The sequence below is a fragment of the Electrophorus electricus genome, chromosome 25 (assembly GCF_013358815.1).
Source record: "Electrophorus electricus isolate fEleEle1 chromosome 25, fEleEle1.pri, whole genome shotgun sequence".
Lineage (NCBI taxonomy): Eukaryota > Metazoa > Chordata > Actinopteri > Gymnotiformes > Gymnotidae > Electrophorus > Electrophorus electricus.
In genome coordinates, this window is record NC_049559.1 from 3,662,145 (window position 1) to 3,684,363 (window position 22,219).

The 22,219-nt window shown below is 39.9% G+C and overlaps 1 protein-coding gene across 2 annotated transcripts; it reads left to right on the forward strand.

Annotated features, from left to right (window-relative positions):
* The first annotated feature begins 1,214 nt into the window (after positions 1–1,214).
* Positions 1,215–21,829, forward strand: gypc (glycophorin C (Gerbich blood group)). Of its 2 annotated transcripts, XM_027010035.2 has the most exons (4): positions 1,216–1,502; positions 3,750–3,873; positions 19,803–19,841; positions 20,661–21,829. In XM_027010035.2, the coding sequence occupies exons 1-4, from the start codon at positions 1,500–1,502 to the stop codon at positions 20,855–20,857; spliced, it is 363 nt and encodes a 120-aa protein (XP_026865836.2). In that variant the 5' UTR covers positions 1,216–1,499; the 3' UTR covers positions 20,858–21,829. The 2 variants fall into 2 exon arrangements, with proteins under 2 accessions (XP_035378684.1, XP_026865836.2); XM_035522791.1 differs by lacking the exon at positions 19,803–19,841 and having other exon boundaries at positions 1,215–1,502.
* The last annotated feature ends 390 nt before the right edge of the window (positions 21,830–22,219 follow it).

Genomic DNA, 22,219 nt, shown 5'->3' on the forward strand with positions numbered 1-22,219 from the left:
TGCATTAAGTGGAAAGGTGCATGTTGCATAAGTAAATCCACATGGAATACTGAGCAGTCAGGCTATACTGCAGCCCCAATCAAGCGCAGCTCAAGCTTGATTTTTGGGAAGAGAAATGGGGCTTTCTGGCTGAGGATCCCACCAAGCCTCTCGCACTGTCATCTTCACCAATGTTATCTTTCACTTCTGTTGCTTTGGCTAAATCATTTTTCTCTTTAGATTACAATGCTAATGAATAGGTTCATCAAAGAGTCTGCAGAAAAGACGTCTCATGCCCCCAGGAGCGCGTGGCACATTTCAAGACTTTTCTTTTTCCTTTTTTCTTTAGTAATTGATAGAGTCATAGGAGACAATGGGTCGACATCTGGCCCATGCCAAGCAGCTCGGAGGAAAACCAATTTGCGCAGCATCTGTAGTCTCCAGCAGCCAGGAGTCAACCCGCCTTTTTTAAAGAGGAAAATGGCAGCAATTAAAAAGCCATTCTGCTTCCACACGGGCGAGCTTTAGTTACATCATGGTTAATCAATGTGGCAACAGTGTCCCAGTACGCTGCACGGTGGTAGAGTGATGGGAATGTGAGATCACATTTTACTTAGGGATTGATGTTTATGTTGCAAATCAGACTCTCCTGGGCTGTTCTACTGTTTGCATATTATCTCTAATTTCTTGGTTAAAAAATTATATTCTTACCCCATTTTACAATTAGAAAATTGATATTTTGTTTGTACATTATCTCTGCTGTTACCGTAATGCATAAAGTGTTCTGTTGCACATTGTGAAAAATTGAATTTTTTTTGTTGTTGTTGCTTTTTTTGTTGTGTACTATATTTATTTTGCCTATGCTAATTCAATATTAGTTAATTACTATGATGTACTTTCTAAAAGCTATGTGATTCATAATGTATTTTTCCTGTTGCATTTCCTTTCCTCTGGCAGCTGTTGCATTCTGTTGCTAGCTGTGACTCAAAGGTAGGACTACTGTAAAACAATGCATCAGCAATCTTAGCAAACTTAGCTTTCACTGAAAATTCTGCTTCTTCTCCCACCTGTTTCCTGTTTCTCTCTAACTCTCTCTGTCACGCTCTCTCTCTGTCTCTTTCCACACTTCTTTTTTATCCCCCTGTTCCCTCCACCCTCAGTTGTTTTTTTGTTTTTTTTCAAACCTTGTACTGACAACAGCTGTGGGTTATTTACATGGCTTGGGGGAGGGACCTGTCGATCTTCTGGTCGACACTGCAGAGATCATTCACATGGGAATAAATCAGAGGGGAAAAGAAGAAGGAAAACACACCCAAAAGTTCATGTACAAGCCACACAGCATAACCAAATACAAATGCTTTAGGTAGTTAGTGCTGTGGGACAGTGTTAAGCAGGCAGTTTTCCCTATCCTCTCCAGAAGAGGAAAAAGTTACTTCCCTGTGTGCTAAACGGTTTAAGGAAGCTTTTCCTGTCTTTCCAGAGGACTGTCGAGGAGGAGGAGAGAGGCAGAGAGTGTGTTCATGGTAAGCAACAACTTATTGCAGGATCAGGAAAGTAAAGTTTTTAAGATGGACCTCATTTCCACTTTTTTTTATCTTGAGCACGTTGTAATAATAGTGTTTCTTCAGAAAGAATAGCTTAAAATACTTTAATAGGAGCAATGCTATTTTCACTTGTTGGCACTTTCAGTTAGGACTCAATATGTAATAGATGCTGGAGAAGAATTTTCAAAGAAACATGCTTCATTTCAACTAATTGATATATTTTTGATCAAAATTGGCAAGTGTTTGCCTGTGTGTGTCTGTCTTCAGGCATTCTATATATATACTGATGATATCAAACATGTGAGATTAATTTTATGCTGTAACTGTTCAGTTGGGCCCTATAACAGCTGCATTAGGGTTGGATTTTTTTTATTATTATATTTATAAAGCCAGTTACTGTATTTGAAAATAAACTAAAAACTGATAGTCTTAAAATTATTAACTATTATTTTGCTGTTTATCTGGATAAGTTAATTATAAACTAATTATTATAGCGGCAGCCAAGTATTCCTGTTGTCTTTCAACGTGACTACAAAAAACAGTCCATGGGAATAATTCCTTCATATTTATAGAAATAGCATAAAACATTATGTTTGTCAAAATCAACTATTTGGTACATATTGTGTAAAAGAACAGCATTTTACAAAGAACCACAACAGTGGATGACCTGAGGACATATTCAGTCATGGGAAAAAAAAACAGTTCAGCAGTTCCAAAACATGGAACTAGGCAGAATATAGGCCTCTCCAGGATGTGCCGAGAGCATAGGTATAAATGTGTCAGAGCCTACCATAAATGAAAGAAGACACCAGCAGGATCTCACAAGATGCAAAACTGTAAAGCGAACTTGCTAAAGCTTGCTAAAGGTTTTGAGCTCTAGGATAGAATTATGAACATATAACTTCAATATCTACCTACGTGAGAGCATTTAAATAAATAATTATCATTACTGATGACGTGACTTCTGACAGCGACAGGATGAATTCTGAAGAGCTCAGACGCTCAGGCACTGCTCATATTCAACCAAAGGCTTCCAAACTCGGTGAAAGGGCTTCAGGACAATGATCCGAAACATATTACTATAACAACTTCGCAGTAAGCGTAGGTTTTTAAGCCCAAAAAGGAACTGCAGGGTTTGTCATTCTACAAACCCTAGGTGTCATATCATACATAATATGATTAAAAAAAAACATACATACAGTTCAGAGTCCACTTATATGTACTGTAATGTACGATGTACATAAATGAAGACATCTCCCAACCTCAATATTCATTTCTTGTTTTGTGCCCAATTTGTTGCAGTCCACCGGACGTCTCGCGTAATTAAATAGTCAAAGGATGAAATTATTCAGGACTCCTCACCACATGAAAGCTTACCATAATGTCAAGATTAATCAGTTCCATCTGTGACACAGTTCCAGTCATTAATAAACACACATGTACTGACATATACCTTTGTCTTATGGCATGGACTGATAGAAAAAGGGCCCATGAAGCGTAACTGCAGTGGGCTGTGATAAGGGAATCACTCCAATCTGCTCTTTTTCCTGTTTACTGGCTGTCAAAGAGGTCTGCAGTGTTGAAAACAAAGGCCAGTGCGTTCAGAATAACCCGATCTTGATTTGATTCTCCAAGTTTTTGGAGAAAGTCAGTTAGGGAATTCTTTGCGTAGTCCACCAGTCTTAGATTAACTTGTGCTCTGTTACCGGTTCTGCACGAAAGTTATATACTTTTGATACATGATAGAAAAACAAAAACAAGAACAACCACAGTAGGAAAATAGAATAAATGAACCTGATACAGCATTTATGGCCTCCCTCCCTTTAATAGTATTGCAGTGTATATTTTCAGCACTTTTACTTTTGGGTCAAGAATTAGGCATTAATTAATTGTGCGATGTGGGGGATATTAATATTTTTTGTTACAGGTATCATAATTCAGGTAGTTACCTTGATAGTTACCTTAAAATAAATATCTGAATTGATAGGCAAAGGAAATTTGGACAGATTGATAAGATGTTTACTTATACATGGTTGGCCACATACTTTCAGCCTAACGCACCATAGGCATTTCCTCTTTCCATCCCCACTGTGATTTGGATAACCAAGCACAGTATTTTCACCCCCTTCTCTTTCACCAGGCACCATATCATCTGTAAGCACTCACTCTCTTTCTCTTTCTCTTTCTCTTTCTCTCTCTCTCTGTCTCTCTTTCTCCCTCTATCAGCTGTCCCTTTCAATCTTTCCCAGGAAGCTTCCACACATATTGATAGGGGACAACTCTGCAGAAATGGCACATAATGGAACCTTCACTGGAAACAGGGATGATTTGGATACATACCTAAATATGCGTGAGTAAGGTGGAGTTAGGTGGACTTCACACATTTATATACTGTGTTACGCTGTTTGAGTGCGCATAGGTGCACCACTCTTATTTTGCTGTGTTTTTATATCTGCATTTTTGTCTGTCTCGTGATTTGGAAACAACATTCTGCAATGTTAGGGGCAAAAGATTCTGAGCCAATTATTATCATATATTTGTGAAACCTAAAAATTCACTACGTCCTTAACATCCTTAAGAAGTTACATATAAGTACAGGAACTGCATGGCATCCTGTGTCTTCGTAAAGTCATGTCAAAGATTCAGCTGGCATCACACTGCTTTGTCAGTTCTGAATTCAACACGTCAGTACTGATCAACAGTGTTCCAAATCCAGTAATTACACAACTGTGGCTGTGAAGTCCACACACAGGGGGAGTTGAGTATGAATGGCAATTCGCCTCACCTCTGGGCTGCTTCTGGGCTACAGGGAAAGGATCCCTGCTGCTTAGGGAGGAGGAAGGAGGTTAAGTTCAGTTCAGAGCAACAGGCACAGGGAAAGGCTCCGGCCAGTCCAGGAGCCACCGACTGTGCTAACCCAGCAGGCAGTCCTGGCAAGACACACACTAAGTACACGCACAGGCCCATGGCTGTAACAGTCTGCATTTTAGAGCAATTCTGCATTTTAGAGCCCTGGCTAAGGAACACAAATCAAGCCATACTAAGGCACTGCGAACTGGCCGGATAATTTAATTCTGGTTCTCGCCTGGACATTTAATCCAACAGTGTGATTTAGCTGATGATTAGATGCAGTGTGTGTCAGGACAATCCCTGTTTGTCAGTACCCCTGAGAGTCCAGTGCACTAAACATTTTATAACATGCTTAACCCAGCTCAAGACGGGTTTGGAAATGAGTCGTTGCACTAAATCAGGCTGCTTCGATTAGAGACAATGCAAACAAGTACAGAGCATGCATGGCTCCCTAGGGTGGAGATTAGGAGGCACTCAGGGTGGGGGTTGTATTTAAATGTTTGGAAGAGAAGTATACACAACATTCCAAATTCCCAAACCATAATACAGCTATGCAGATAATACTCTAAGACTTTATTTTGGATGATTTACTGATGCTGTTTTACATGGCACACATCAAAGAAATTAAATTAATTAAAAAATGCTGGCGTTCCAGTGAAAAGGCCAGAACATTCTCTCCTAGTTATCTTGCTAGACCTCCCTCTGCTTTTTCCCGGGTGTACAGAGAGACTCCAAACAGGCACTGCACACCCGGCTACAAAGTGCCAAGTTGCTTCCCCTCAGACTGATGTGAGCCAAGAGACACTGAATAAGTGACACCCAAAAAAAAAGCAGAGCTAAAAGCCAGGGAGATGCATTTTATTTATAAAGCCGTCTACTCTCAGTCGACCGCCTCTTGCTTTTTTTTTTTCCAGTAATACATTTTTTAGCTCCATTTTCTCTGTGGAGAAGCATCAGAAAACAACCTTGGCGGCCGCTGCGGGAGCAAATTGCTGCTTCGTGACTCTTGAAGCACAGGAAACTCATAGCTAGCACTTCCGAGTCTCACATGCCCTTTCTGGTCACTGAGCTGTGATATTCCTCCCAGAGGTGTTGAGGAAGTGTTAAAGTGTGCGGCACTACAAGTTCCCCTCACGCCGCGCTAAAAACACAGAGACGATGCCAAGGTGGTTTCGGGGTGGCAGAAGCAGTACTTACTGTGCGAAGCAGCAGGAGGAACTCGTATTACAAACCATTTTAGTAGCCACATCAAAAGTCAAGGGCTCGACACCAATTTTCACAAGGCCCACAAGGTGGTCGCCTGCTGCTTGTCTGCATAGTGGAGTTTAAATAAGCGTGAAAGTTGCAACACCGGCGGCTGCCTGGGTCCCTGAAGAGGAACAAGGGCAGTTTGATCTCAGTGCTAATTGATACCTTCCTGCCGTGACACTTCACGGCTTGAGGTAGTGGAGGAGAAGCACATGCATAGAAATGAATAAAGCAATCTTCTAACACACTCATGTTGAGAGCAGTTTACTGCTTTGTTTAAAAATTGGGATTCCATTAGCATGGACTTAGATGGACTTTTTTCATATTGTTGTAGCATGAATTGAAAAACCAGGTAAACTATTAATATATTTGTAACACTGGGAGGCTAGGCAGGATGCAAAGGCTAGCTGTATAGAACTCAGTGACGTTTATTAGCACACAACTTAGAACAACACAGCTAATGGAAGGTTAAACACAGACACAAATACACAATTAAGCAAGACACAACTGGTGTGATACATGGGGAGGGCGTGGCTATACAAACGAACACACACACACGCACACACGTACACACGCACACACACATGCCGCCCAACGCAGTTAGTTTCCAGGAGAGCGACTCATCCAATCATCGACATTTCACCAGATCCTCATCACCTGCTTATTGAGTTCACATGTTTTTCATGTATATGAGCCATGCCATAACTGTTTGTCGTTGTGAAGTATTGCCTCCAGTTTACCTGTGCATACCAAGCGTTCTGTTCATGTTTCTGATCCCCTGTGTGTTTGACCTGGTTTTCCCATTTTTCTCGATTACGATTTTTGCCTACCTCTTGTTGGATTGGTTTGCCTGTGTTATTGCTCTATGTTTTTTGGACTCGGACTGTTTACCTCTATGATTACCCTGGACTGTATCACTTTGGTTCTGACCCTGGCTAGTTTAACCACCACGGATAATGATTACAATAAAACTCCTGCCTTTTATCCGCAAGCGTCTGACTGTGCTTTTGGTGTTACAGACTAGGAGAAGGGGCTGTACTGTGACAATATTTAGCAGATAAAGACATTAATTAAAATCACCAACTTTGCAGGTAGAGCTTGTAGGACCTCTGGTCCTTCATTGGTGTGTTAGCCATCCCCTGGTCCATCATAAATGGTTTCTTTTGGCTGAATATTTTGGTGGATCACCTCAGCAGTGACACTGACGTGTAAAAATTCCAGCATTTCTGCCAGGCTTATAAAACCGTCCCTGCTGAACTTTCAAAGCAAGCCACTACCACATCAGTGTTAATGCTGTGACAATGGTCTGCCACCTTCCACATTCAGTATTTGTCTTATGGTCAAAAACTGACCATTAATGGTGTATAGGGCAACTGTGCATAGCAACCTATGGGCTACAGTCTGTAATTTCACACTTAAAATCTTTTAAGATAGGTGTATGTAATTATACAAACAAAAACAGGTTACATAAAATTATGAGAGAAAACAAATAAACAAATATTCTATACTTCTATACTTTGGTTTTAAAAACATCAAAAAAAAAACTTTATAATACAATAAAACCCTGACTGCCTCTTTTTTACAGTCAAAAATATATATAACATCAATGATGACTAAAAATGACAAACAACACAAGAACAAATCATACATAGATGTACATAGCAGTTTTCAGTAAATCATTCAAACCTGTTGAAAGGTAATGGGACCATTATAGATCTTTCCAGAACCCCATTTACAATTTAAAAAAAAACTGAGAATGGATTACCATAAGCACATATGTAGTTCTTCCTACTTATGCAAAAACCTGACTGAAAATGGCTGATAAATGCTAAAACTGAGTGTCGTAGATTCCAAAATTTTAAAAAGGCAGATTAGAGATTAGAACAGAGATTAGTCTGTTCAAATTGTTTAATTTATTTACATCTCCTCCTACATGAAGTGGAGTGACATAAGCTGCTTTCCATTTTCAGGGATTTAGGGGAAAACCTGAGGTAATAGGTGGATTAAATCTTAGATTAAATATAGATTTAGTGTTAGATATTAGATTGAGTGTTTTATTTCATTTATTTTGTGGTTGTTGTTGATGCTTTGTTTTCTGTTTTCTATATTCCGTGTTTGTTTTCTCATGACAATTAGAGAATGAAGTAAACGTTGGAGAGGGAGTGACATATAGGTGGGCATGGGGAAAGAAAAGTCCAATAAACAGTTAGTGAGTACAAGAAAATCAATGTAAAAATGGTGCCAGAGTGCTTGAACAAAAGGGAAAAAAGAGAAAAACTGCATTTTTCTTTCTTTCTTTCTTTCTTTCTTTCTTTGGGGGGTGGAGGCACAAAAGGGACCCTTAGGGTTTGGAGATGTTTCTATGTATGCATGTGATGTGCACTTGGTTTGAAGTAGGAGCCCAGCAGGCCATGATGTGCTGGTTTATCTTTAGTTCTTAAAATGCACATATTTCAATGCCTGAGCAAAGTTCCAGTGTTATGTGTATGCATACCTAGTGCTTAAGTGTATTCTCATCGGTCAGTGTGGCAGCATAGTTTGTTACTCTTGCACAAATTCTAAAGTATAAAAATGAACATGTGCATAGGTTTATGCAAATAGAATATTAAATGAACATGTGTATAGGTTTATGCAAATAGAATATTAAATGAACATGTGTATAGGTTTATGCAAATAGAATATTAAATGACATGTGCATTTGCTTTTAGGGAAGCACCACCTGCTGTGCACTGCTATTTTGAGGAACCTGAGTGGGTTGTGTGGGTGGGGTTGTGTGGAAGGGTTAGAGTGTATGAGGGTATGTGACTTCCAGTTTCTCATGCTTCAAAATGTTGATTGATTATTCATAAGTTCTCTCATGCCTCCTTGTATTGTTAGCATGGATAATAAGCCATACTGTTTGTCTGTTGCTGCCTGCTTCATAGACTAAACAAGTTTTGAACATTGTCAGCACAATGCTGTAGGTAATGAAGTGGTTGTTTTTTGTGTTGGTTGGCTAATTACATTTCTGATTCAGCTCTATCTTGTCATCTCTTAGCCCACACATGATGATAACTGACTCATTCTTGCTGTTGCACAAATACTGCAAAAGATTAGTTTTGGCCACATGTGATTGTTTAAACCAAGACAGTTAGGAGCGAATCCTGCAGGCCATGAGCATAAGAACTGCACAAGCTCAAGACTTAATTTTGGTTAAAGATAAGCTAGTTCTCCTGCCTTTTTAACATATATCACATACATTTCATATGCTGTCTAAACCCTTCATAGTTTACAGTCTGGCATGCCCTGCAGACATTAAAGAACTTCTAAAAAAAAATCTAGAAAGAGCCAGGAACTTTTAGAGTCTAGAATCTTTGGAGACTGTGATAGATAGCAAATGCATGACTGAACTACAGTATGTCCGCAAGACGGCCATATTTATTTTGATCTGAACTTTAATAAAAGCCTAAAATATATCACTGGGCAACAGCAGGACCTGTATATGTGTGAGGCCCAAAAGAGTAATATAGATATGACAGTCAGTAAACTCAGTGTTATTGATATTGGGTTTTAGTATTTTCCATAAATCTTTTCACTGGCAAACTGTGACTCACCAAAGACTTCAGATGTTAAGTTATACAAGAACATTGAAGCACAGTTTCCCAATAAGTAATAAAAGAATTTCAATATGCACTGAGATAAAAGTTGAGATCTACTACCAAACTAAGGCTATCTAATGGGAATTTGCAGTTTTGTCTATAAAGGTTAGGTGCTTTTGCATGTATTACAGTTCAGGAAAGAAGGAATTGAGTGTATGATATCTCACCTGTTATCTTAACACCCCATTGCCTTATGATCCATCAGTTTCACACTGTCACCAGTATTAGCACTTTCAATATGCATTCATCATCAACAGTGTAACACACTGGTCTCTGCCATCTGCCCATAATCAAGTTCACAGGGCCAGGAGTCAACTGACCTCAACATAAGCTCTCATGGCTGCTGAAGCAGAATTCTGATGGAGAAAGGTTTCCACAGCCTTCTTCATGCTGCTATTCCAGACAGCGTCAGACCCTCGATCTGAACCAGAGGAGATGGGAGGGAAGGAGGAGAGGGCGGAGGGCTGAACCGTCTAGGCCAGGCATAGGCATATGGCAGGGTGAGATAGGAGTGGAGCTTCCACTTGGGCTTCAAATTCCCAACCAGATGTGACCTCAGGCAGCAGAGAGAGAAAGAGGGAAGGGGGCGAGAGAGAGAAGGAGAACATTGTCTGAGAAATCAACTGTAGCAGGCAGAGGGAAAGAGGAGGGGCTAAGGGGGAAGATGTGTTTGTAAGCCTCTTTCCAACCGAGTACTAACCCCATGGGGTAAGAGCGTGATGAAAAATGTGTGTGTTTGTGTGTGCATGTGCTTGTGTGTGTGTGTGTGTGTGTGTGTGTGTGTGTGTGTGTGTGTGTGCACATCTTTGTCCACAGAGAGCATCCAAAATGCTCCAGACCTCATGAGCGGCTAGCTTGCCCCTTGTGCACTTGAACTCCTCGGCAGGGTTGTGATGAGCTCCTCAAAACCAAGCAGTCACAGACTGGTGTTGGCACACTGCTGATAGCATTGTCTCATTTCTATTTGCAGATTTCAAGTTTGTTCGGTGACAGCTGGGTGCGGGTGCTAGCCTGTCGATGTGTGTCTGAACAGATTCCGTTGAATGCAGGAGTGCTGTCACAAACCCTGCAGACATGAATGCAACTGAGGAGAGGCAATGGCGATTCAATTTGCAGCTACCATGGATGTAGGAAAATACATCCTCACATTTTTTTACATTTATTTTCGGTTGAGCCAACTTTGCCTCTCTCTTCTTCACTCTTCTATTGTTCTAATTATTTTATTTGAAGGTTACCTAATTTCCATATATATATATATATATATGGGAGGATACAGAAGATAAATGTTATGAGTTTGTACATGTAATTTGGCCAGGATTTCCATGTTATTGAAATTTCTTTTTGTTAATTAACAAAAAGATCACAAACTAGTTTAGGCTACCATTTGGCCTACTTATTTAAAGCCTATGATCTAAGAGAAATAAGGCAGACACAACTAAAGTAGCCCAAAAATATCTAATGGGACCTTCCCCTCCTTCTAGAAGGGCTGTCTTTGTCCTGATATTCACACATTTTTCATTTTTAAGGAATGATTCATGTCTTCTTTAAGTGTCAGAGCATTATTTAACTAGGTATTTAGAGTATTTAACTAGGCTCAATTTTATTCTTTAATAAAAATAAGGTGAAGTTAATTAAATGAAGAGGTCCTTTGTAAAGGTTAATAAAACTTAATCAAACTTAAGCTTTTAAGCAAGAGTTAGGTTGAGAAGAAAAGGCAATCAGTTGGTGTCAAACCAAAAGACACCCTGAGACCTTATTTTGAAGACATGTCATAGGTCCAAGGAAAGCTATTGGCCATTTCCAACAATAGTGCACACATACAGAAACTAAACTAAAATAATACCATATTTCTTTTCATCAACAAACCATGTGGAGCCAGACATCAAGACTTTGCGGTCAGCTGTTTTATTTTTAATTTTTTTCTTCATATGCCACACTTTGAGTTCCTTTAGATATCTCTGCAATGGGCATCTTTATCACCACAGGTACATGGTGTCCCCTCTGGCTCTATTCCTCAATTTGATTTTCCCTCTCCCTCAGCACACTAATCTGATTTCTAGGTCACTGAATAACTGTATCTATGGCCAAGTGACCTGCAGGTCATTTGCAATTTCCTCTTCTTACATATTTCCCAGTGATATCCTAATCCGTTCCTTGCACTTTCACCGCTCTGAAAGATTAAATGTCCAATTCCTTGTGATTATGGAATGACCTTGACAAGGGCAAGCACCATCTATAGGAACAAGGATCATAATCAGACTTATGATGCTTTGATTACAGCACAAGGTATTGTGTGGCATATCACAATGACAAATGCAGCCATCTTGTCTGTAGAGGTAATTCAGATTCATTTTGTTATTGCTAAAAGGGATGTCTCTCATTGAGTACGATATGCACGTAATTACACAAGGGCAAACCTCAGCAGTTCACCGGAGGGTCAACAGCATCAAGTGGAGCACTGAGGTTAGGACTGATATATGGAAATGAAGAGCTTCTACTAATTGCGCTGTGGCGGCCTTTAATATTTTTATTTTAAAATGTCAAACTGCCTTCCAAGTGTCATCTGTTAAACCTCGGTCACCCTTAATAAAACTCTAGTACATTGTAACTATATATTCTCAACAGCCACTTTATTAGAAACATGTAGCTTTATTAGGAACATCTACCTTGCATTCTGTTTTATTAGGTGCACCAATTTTAAAAGTGCACTTTACAGACTGTAGTCTACATTGCATACAGACTGTAGTCCAAAGTCACCCTCCACCCCATTCACCTGATATGATTTGCATTGAAGACCATTTTCAACACAGACCATTTGCATGGATCAATACATGGTAGTGGCATGACAATGGGCCCTGATTACAACCTTATCAGACTCAACAGTGTTTTTACACATCAGTGTGACTGCTGGACTGAGGTCCATCATCAGTGATCCTGCAGTCAGAAAAGTGCCAGAGGATTGTTAATATATGTTGCATTATATTGCATTTAGTTTTTAACTATATACTGTTGTGTTTCTAACATATAGATTCATTACTTTTAGCTGAATGAATTCACTGTTTGCTTCACCGCAAAAGTATCAGCACTAGGAATGAAATCTGCTGTACATTTAACTAGGGAACGTCACAGGTGGTAACAATTACCAGATGCTGCAGAACATAATTCTTCCTCTAAGAAGTCCAGAGAGTGGAGCAAGGAAGTAACCGAATGGGAGTGAGATCACCGAACAAGGGCTGAGCTGCCAAATAGCTGAGACACTGTGTAATGAGCTAGTGCAGATGAAGGAGGTTCTTCGTCATGTCTTATTACTGCTCTCTCCCCTACAAACCAGAGACTGCCAAGGTGTGGCTTCATTCTGGCCCCAGCCAGAGATATCTCCCTCCCTTTCTCACTCAGACCTCCATGCCAAGATCAGAGCAGGCTTTTTGTGCAAAAACACCACCATCACCTATCTTCTTCAATCTCCTCTCCTCCAGGCCTGTCAAAATCTCACCCCCTTCAATTCTGCTTTCATCCTCCATCTACTTCTGTTCTCAAACCTCTATTAATTATTCTTTGAGAGAACTAAGGTGAGGTTGGAAGAGCTGGGATTTTTGTTTGGTTAGTTGGGTGGTTTTGTTTTGGTTTCCCCTTTGTATTCCACCTCTTCACTAGCACACACACCCTCTGCAGCTCAAAATGTAATGTCATAATCATAGCTGACACCTCTAGCTGATTGGCCTATTCGTGCTCTTGTGTTGGTTCAAGCTTTCCCATAGCTGCCCTGGTCAGAGCCTCATATGTAGTCTGATGGACATGCTGTATATGTTGTAGAAGCCATTTCTGTTTTGTGTGATGTAAACTCATGCAATATCAAGAGGTGCACAAATTTTTTATGAGTTTTGTATCTCACTCAACAAACACTTTGTTATTTTCTCACCTAGATTCAGCTGATAATTAAAACTGGTTAATATTTTCATATTATATTTACATGTAGAAAAATACAGTGCCAACAGCTAGCATTAATGTTGGAGCAGTTTCATTTTGGGGCATAAAATGAAAGTCACTTGTAGATGTTCAAGGTTTCTTTGTGTATTTGTCTATTCTGAAAGGCATTTACACAGCATAGCTATTCAACAATGCTTTCATTTTAACTGAGCCTATGAAATTGAGTGGCATTCAAAAAAAATAACTGGCTTGGTGTCTATCGGTCGAAACACTCTAGCTGGCAGACATCAGTCTGCTCAGCCCAGCACAGAGGAGACTCAGAGGTGAATGACAAGGAAGTATTCTGATTGGCTAAGACCTTGACTGTGCACCCCTCCTCCCATACCTATATTAGGGTTTTTATGTCAGCAGCTATGGCAACCTTTAGCATGAGCAACAGCTGATGATACTGACATAGTGTCATAGCATTACATGTTCCCTTTTATTTGAGACATGTGAAAGAATGAAAAGGTGAGTGGGGCCCCACCTGTCCTTGCAAACGGACAGCCTGAGCAATGTCCCATGGCCCTGACACCAGCTCCATCGAGCACCAATTTTCTGATAGGATCGTTTTTGCTGTCACATTTCAGCAACTGTGAGAAATACAGTGGCTACATCTTCCAGGCTTTCAGGTTTGATAGAAAATAGCGATAGTAAAAATGGCTGAAGGGGGTAGAGTAGAGGCCTGTAAAATCTTGTTAGTATATAGGTGTCTCAGAACTCCTGTAGGATAGCCTCTCGCCAATAACTGATAGATTTACTGTGCTCTTTTACAGTTTTACTAGAAGCTATTGTCTGGCCATTCTCAGAGTAGGACTCATTGCAACAGTAGTAAATAAATGGTTCTTCAATATGTCCCGTTTAGAACAGGCATGCTTTAAAATGACCTAATGTAATTGGCACTATAACACATTTGTGGCCATGTTGTCTCAAGGGAAGCTCACCAAAGCGTCTCCTTTGAATGCAATTGTCGCTGGAATGCGCCATCTCTTTTGCAAATCTGGCACATCTGGGGGGGTTTTCTACAAAGAAACAGAGCTGGCCTTCTCCAGCTCTGAAGCAGTTGGCTGTGGTGTACCAATGAAAAATGTACCTAATTAAAATGTGTTGATTAACTGTGCCTGAACATTTGTGTGGATGGTTAGAGCTTTATTAGAATCCGAACCCCTGCCCCCCCACCAAGGCTATCATCTATTTCCATTATGGTCATTAGCAATGCTTCATCCAGTAGGTCTGTCAAGCACCTTTTCCTGTTCTGTAGAGTTCCACTCTGCTTGCATTGAACAGGATTTTGGCTCAAGTGTGCAATCGAAAATGCCACCACAAGGGCATTGTCAGTTGACTTATGCCAAATGGCATGCTATTTGATCACACATTTCCAAGTCGACTGCATTCATTGTTTGCTATGAACTTCAGAAGAGTTTGTAAGCAGTTCGTGCAGGTATGAGGACTAATGACAGATTAATACAGTTTTTTAGAAGCTGAAAAGTCAACAACACAATAGATTACCTTTGCTGCTACAACACTGGTCAGCAATGAAAACTGTCATATTCTGTACTAATACCATGTTATATCTTACCACAAAAGATATGCCTCACCACCACAAACTGATTACCAGATGGAGTGATGTAACCACATTTTGAAAATGCAGACAGAACTTGAATTTTGGTAGGTAATATAGGCTGCTATTAAAATAAACAACAAAATTATCACCATACGTGCTGTCACAAACAGTGCAAACCGTAAAACCTCTGGAAATTGCTATGTTTCATTGACATATTTTGTTTGGCTGCACTTGTTTTTTTTGTTTGGTTGTTTTTTTTGTTTGTTTTTTTTTACGAAATGCATTTTCGAGAGTCCCATGGTGTGTTAAATAATAAACAACAGGCATTCATTTCTGACAGAGAGTGAGAGGGATTTAGCACGTGAGAGTGAGAGGGGTTTAGCACACGAGAGTGAGGGGGGTTAGTGAGGTATTTAGTGGCAGTTTTCACCCTCAGTTTAACACAGGCAATGAGCCACAGCTGAGTGCTCAGCTGACAGACGTTGAGAGCGCAGTTAATTCACTAGCTGGCCATCCCTACATGAAATATAATGGTCTCTCCTGACATTTCATCTCCACAGACATCATTGAGGGACCTCAGGCATAGGCGTTTTGACACTCGGACACCTGTCAGGATTTGGTCAGCAGAGATCCAAGGTGGTGATAACCTCAAGATAAACTGTATCTTAATGGAAGAGAGGAGACTACCCAGCCACAAGGACATATCATACACCATTAATAATCATTATAATTTCTGTAGTAACACACCATGAACAGAAACACAACTCAATAGAAAATGATTTATCTGAAATATTTTAATGAACATATAGTTATCTACAGTGAGGCTGCCACAATACCATTTAAAATGTATTAGCCACCTTTAACAATGCTAGTGACTACTGTTCCACTTGCCACTGGACATTTGCATAGGCTACTATTTTATGCATAGTCTGTGCATAGCCATTTATTAGACAAGGTGACATAGAATGCTTCCTGAGATTTAACTCCCTTGAAATGTGTGTAATTGTAACAGCTCAAGTGCCGCAGGGCAAGGAGCAGGACGCACAGACACCCTTGATGGTAATAAGCATTGCACACACAACGCAGTCAACGTCACTCACATATAACGTAAACAGTGAACATGAACACAATGAACATTAGGAACATGAACGTGAACATGAACAATGACCGACAACAATGCACACACCAGCAAGGGTTTAAATACATACAAACATAATGAGACTAAACCAGATGCAGGCGTGTGCTGTCAAGAGGGCATGGTTACAAACAGGACAAGTCAAACAGTCAACGAGAAACTCCCACTGCACGCGGTGGGCCATACCACATGATCGGCAGGAAGGGGAGAATTCCATGGCAGTAATGGTAATGAATTTATCATGTGATAAATGAGAAGGAGCAATGGCAATTTTGTGGATAATTTAGTGGGTTGCACACCAAGATCAAAAGATGTATGTTAATGTAGGTCTCTGATTCAAATGTTGACTAAATAGATTTATAAAATCTGACCAGTGGGGTACCATTGACCTTAGCAAATTCTATGCCTAGGGCCACAACCTCCACCAACTGGAATTTAGATGGGGGGTTGGGGGCTGTTGTTGTTTGTTTGTTTTTTATTGAATGTTTTCAGAATTCTACAGGTTGGGTGGAATATATGATTCCAGAGGGTCAAAATAATAAAACAAAAGATAATATACAGATATGGACAAGAAAGCAGTCCCGGCACCGTGAACTGCATGTCCGATAAGGTGAGGAACTGTGGATCATAGCTACTGTGACCTTCTTCAGAATATCCGATTTTAACTGCATGGCTCAAATTTATTGCTGGGGACATGGACATGTTAAGACCATTTCCTGTGAAGGCACACCAGGTGTTAGACTTAATGAAAATTTAAAAAGGTAACAAAGGCAATTTAGCATTAATTTACTCTAGCAAATATCAAACCTGTGCATACCCAGCCCTAGTACTAAATTATAAAATTAATTTTGGACTCCTGGTTCCACTATCCTCCTTATTGGGAGACAATTACCAGTGAGCTTCAAAAAGACACTTTTGAGGCGAGATACGCTCCGTGTCTGGGAAGGTGATGAAAGCAGAATCCTTGCCCCTGGGTTGGCTCCTCCCCCTGGTGTGTGGCAGCTGAAATGTGTGAAAGCAAGAGGAGAAGGGCGTAGAGCCGAAGGCTGTAATGCCGCCTGGCATGTGAACGCCTTTGACCCTGGACGACTGTCAGCTTGGACACTTTGAGTTCCATAGCAGCTGGAGAAAAAGGAGGGGGATATGGTTCTTCAGATCTGGCTGTGCTGCACAGATGTCCTCGTCAGTGTCAAGGCGGCTAGCGGATCTCACTAACGAGGCAAACGAGGGAACGCCTCTGGGTGAGACAGGCTCCCTGGTGTTTGCTCTGCAAATTTAGCAGGGATTTGGGTCTTCTTGTGCACCAATCATCACAAGACCCAGAGGCAACACAAGACCATTTTAAAGAGATGTAGGTTTTATATATCGACTTACATGGGCAGAAGGACAGAGACGCTTTTGTTTCTAGATGGGGATAGGGAACATTTTCAGTTATATTACAGTTACCGATATTTTTGGGCAATTAATTATAGTTGTGTCTTAAAGTTCTCTTAAGCTCTTAAAAAGAAGCATAGGAATCTTCATGGCACATCATTTAATTTAACACAATGTGAAGAACAGCAAAATCTGACATTTCTAGGAAACATAACAGCTGCAAGGCCTTTTTTGGGTGATATGCTCAGATTATAATGCCTTTTACATTAGTACACTAATGGAAAATTTTAATCAGGCTATCACTACTGTGTTATTGAGTCTATTTCTAAAGCAGCCTTACCAAATTGTTTGTAGGTTGTAGTAACAAAATCCCAACTAGACTCTGTATAGTTGTTATCATGATGGTCCTGCAGAATCAAATCTGATACAGTACATCAATTATGGCAGCATTTTAATACTCACTCTGAAAAGGACAAAGCTACACATAAGTAGTATAATTTATAAGTCTCCCTTTGTTAGCTGTAACATATATCAGCACTCTAATACACTCATGCATCTGTTTATGGTTTCAGGTAATACATCAAGCTTTTAAAATACTTAATAATGATTTCTAAGTTCCTCTCTTCCTTAAAACTACAGAAATGTATGTTAAAATAATTAATCACACAGATTCATCAGAACCCGTAAGATCCATCTGTGCACTGCAATATTTTTCTTTCGAACTGTGAAAAGCATGAAGCATGTTTTTTTTTTTTTATCCAAATCACAATATAGTATATTTTATTTCTTTACATTACAATATGCACATCATCAGTCGTAAGCGACACCCAGCAAATAGCCCCAATTTGCCTTATGAAGGAAATGGCTTCACAGGAGGGGAAAAAAAATAAAGAGCTTCCCTTTTGTCACCAAGTTAACGCCATGCTCTCTGTCCCCCAGAGCAAGCCAGACCTCTAGGGCAGGGGGTGGTGGGGAGGGGTGCATTGTTGGCTTGTAGTAGACATCAGGGACTTATCTTTCCCTTTCTGTTGGTATATCATTCACTTTAACGAGAACCCAGAGACTCAGCTTGGTGGATCTGTGAAGTCTTTTCCTTTTATCAAGTAGTATAAAGTTAACCTCAATGTTTTATGTTGCCTATTTATCCACAGGAGCATAACCTGAGATGGGCTGCATTTTAGTCTTTTTGGGAGCTGCACACTGACTGTATCATTACTAGAGGCAGTTAAAAGTGAGATAAAGAGGGTAGCGACTGACACTAGGAAAATTCCGCAAGGCAGTGCCTGATTGGTTGAGCATTTCAGGGACAGAGAGGTTTCCGCCATTAGTGGCAGGGTTGTCCAGCTTCAGTCTTAAAGGCCCACAGAATAGGCACTATTAAGCTTTGTTCATGCTATACCACATCTCTTAAGGCTTAATAAGTAACTGATGAGTATCCAAGTGAGGTTGAGTAGGGTTTCTGCAGGAGTGTCATCTGTGCACTCAGGCAAACATTCTCCAACCACTTGTAATTATTCTCCACTAGATGTTTCTTTTGTAATACTTCATAAAGCAATAACTGCTATATTTGAGGTATTGGTGGAACACTGTTCAGTGTGTGCTTAGTGTTCTTAGATGAACATTAAATGAGTAGACGTATTCGAAACCCAAGTGCCCCTGTCTGTCTCAGGCTTGTCGCCACATTCAAAATTGTATTACCCAGTATGGGACTCCACTTTTTCTGGCTGGCAAAGTTTAGTAATGTCTCTTTAACTGCAGAGAGTATGACCATTTTGTAAACATCATGGCCTGATGAGCTTTTAATGACAGACACACAGCTCAGTGTTATGGGTGATTAGCCATTGATGAGGCGCACTTAATTGCTCATGATTGGAGGCCTGTGTTTTTGATTGGCTCTATATTATCTTTTGCAGTATTTAAAAACTATTTCTCAGGTTGTGTTTCGCCTGTTCTGAGAGACAGATTCCCTGCACCACCAACACAACCAACTCATGCGTCCTTCGGTGAAAGTCAAGGCGGGCAGATGTTCCATGCGTAATAATTCATGATTATCTTCAATCGCTTTCTTTAACGAGGTTTTTGTCCCCATGGTGACGGAGACAATGAGGCACACCACCACACAGCAGGGAGACAGCTGTCTATAAAAACAAATCCTTATGAAAGATTCACAGATGTTATAATAACAAAGTCAGCAGAAGGTAAATATTTAATTGAGGTTAGAACATGATGAATACAGTATTTTAGGAAGGTAGTGATCAGGAAGGATAAAATATTTGGACCAATCCTTTACATTGTTCAGCTTGCCAGACTTGGCCTGCTATCATTTTTAAAGGTACACATGTGTTGTGTGACTTTCTATTACAGAATCTGAAAGATAAACAAGGCAATTAACAAGAAATAACTGATACACTCTACTTTTTAGTGGTTTATTTCTCCTCATGAATTGAAATAAACAAATAAAAAGACTGATAAAGAATCTTTCTTCCTGTTTTATTAATGTTTAGATGATTCAGATGATGGCTACTTTAGCGTCATAATCGGTGGTAAGTTACACACTTACTATTAAAAGAAAATTATAAAAATACTAACGGATACTAACTTTAAAATAGAGTGCATATCAGATTGCATGCACAGAATCTTCCCTTAAATGGATTAATAATTAAATAAATAGTTGTTATAGGATGAGCAGTTTTATATTCTATAATCTCAAAGATATTATGCTACTTGTTATCACAGCTGCTCACTCAGATTGTTCCAGAACATTTTACACTGTTCCTGAAGCCTCTGAAAAGTTCTTCTCACACTAAAGGTTGAAGAATATGAATATGAGGAATGAGAATGAGGATATGAGGCACACCCTTCAACTTTAACTACACATGAGTAACCAGTAACAAGATATGAAGTCAGGATCCCAGTTAATTAGAAACAATATAGCTCAGCAGAAGATATGTGGAATCAGGCTCTTGGAAACCTAGTTGAGGTTAATGGCTTTTGCACATTATAGCAAGAGCACTATGCTCACCAAAGACCCACTCAGAAATACTTATAAAATGTGGGTGACATGTAGGTGTTTCTAATAAAGTGGGTTCTGAGTCTATATAGTGCATATAGTGGGCATTATAGACTAATGTTTTATTTTAAATACCTTATTCTAGATTGGCTGATGTTTTCAGCTTGCAGTCTTATTGCAATCTTATTCTTATCAAGTACCTTTTATTAATTCTATTAACTGCCATTTAACCTGCAAAGATGTGAGCTATTTTTCCCCACTATAAAACTGACAGCCAGTTGTTAAACTTATTAACCTCTTAGGTATGTAAAATTGATTAACCTCTGTAATGTACTGCCGATTTGTCCAACAGCTGTTATTGCCGTGGTCATCCTGGTCATCGTCAGTCTGCTGGTGGTGATCCTTCGCTACATGTACAAGCACAAGGGCACCTACCACACCAACGAGTCCAAGGGGACTGAGCTGGCGGAGTCCGCCGATGCAGCGCTGCGTGGTGACCCAGGCCTGTGTGACACCATGGATGAGGGCAAGAGGGAGTACTTCATATGATACACCCCTCACCCCAACAAAACCTCCTCCCATACCTCACCATAACCTACCACCACTCTCTCTACCCTAATCACCTCTAATCACCCCAAACTCCATTCTACCATGGCCTGCCTCACATTACATCCACCCTCTCCTACCCACCTCTGCTGTACCCATTCTCAAGCCTTTTCCCAAATTAACACACTTCCACATTACCCCACATTACCCCATTTACATATAGACCTATGAGTTCCTATACCACTACTTTATTACAGTTTCAAAAAGAGCTTCAGGTAAATAATTTTATAGCAACCAGATCAGTGTGTGTGTGTGTGTGTGTGTGTTTGTGGGTTGTGTGTGTGTAGGCGGGGGGGTGGTAGGTGAAGGTGAAGAGAGTTGAGCACTGGATGTTCTGAAGTACTGAAATTGGCCAGAGGAGCCAAATAAGTTTGAGCTCAAAGAGGCCTCGCTTGCATCTGACATGAATCAGCAGTACTGCTGAACGGACTCCTCACTGCACTGAACACTGCACTGAAGGCCGGCCATGACAGATGTGGGATGTAGGACGTAGACAGATCAAGAAAAGCCAAGGGGAGAGTGGAGAATTACCACACCCTGCAGCAGTGTCTTCTGAGTCTCTAGAAACAATTTTGAATATCTCAACATTAGTCACTGAAATCTTTCTTATTCATATTCATATTCATATTCATATTCATATATATATATATATATATATATATATATATATATATGAATGATGTTTTACCATGTTTTCTATTGCAGTCCATAAGTAATTGTATAAGATACTTATAAGATACATAAGTATAAGATACTTCTTATAATACAATGCATTGGATTTGAAAGGAAATGATAATTACATCTATATTGGATGAACCACATATGGCATATAATTGTATCATTTTCAAACCTGTGCTCAAGTAAATGTCAAAAGAACAAATTAACTTAATCATAAATAAAATTATTGTTTATATATATATGCTTTATGATTATGATTCTTTGCAGTAGATGACTGCCTGAGGTGTGTGGCTCATAAGCATTACCAGATGTTTGCACATTCCCTGGTGTTGGTGACTTATAAAGCAGCTATTTTCAGTTCCTTATTCTTTCAAGGGCTTCTCCAGCAAGTGAAATGGTGGTTCAATTAATCCTGGTTAGGTGACTGACTTGGCCAGTCAAGAACATTCGATTTTTAGGTCTTGAAAAACACCATAATTGCTCTAGTTGTTGGCAGTAACATTATAGGTTAATACAAGTAAGCCAGGGGCACTGGTATATATGGGCATTTCACTGTGTTCCACAGATGAGCTGATATCATGTGGCTCATGGATCATGTGCAAGTTCTTTGTTTTTTCTCCATACTTT

Bases quoted from the DNA above. Each gene is read 5' to 3' on its own strand.
- gypc (XM_027010035.2), top strand. The intron at 3,874-19,802 runs GTGAGTAAGGTG...ATTAATGTTTAG, and splicing joins GGATACATACCTAAATATGC to ATGATTCAGATGATGGCTAC. The intron at 19,842-20,660 runs GTAAGTTACACA...TTTGTCCAACAG, and splicing joins CTTTAGCGTCATAATCGGTG to CTGTTATTGCCGTGGTCATC.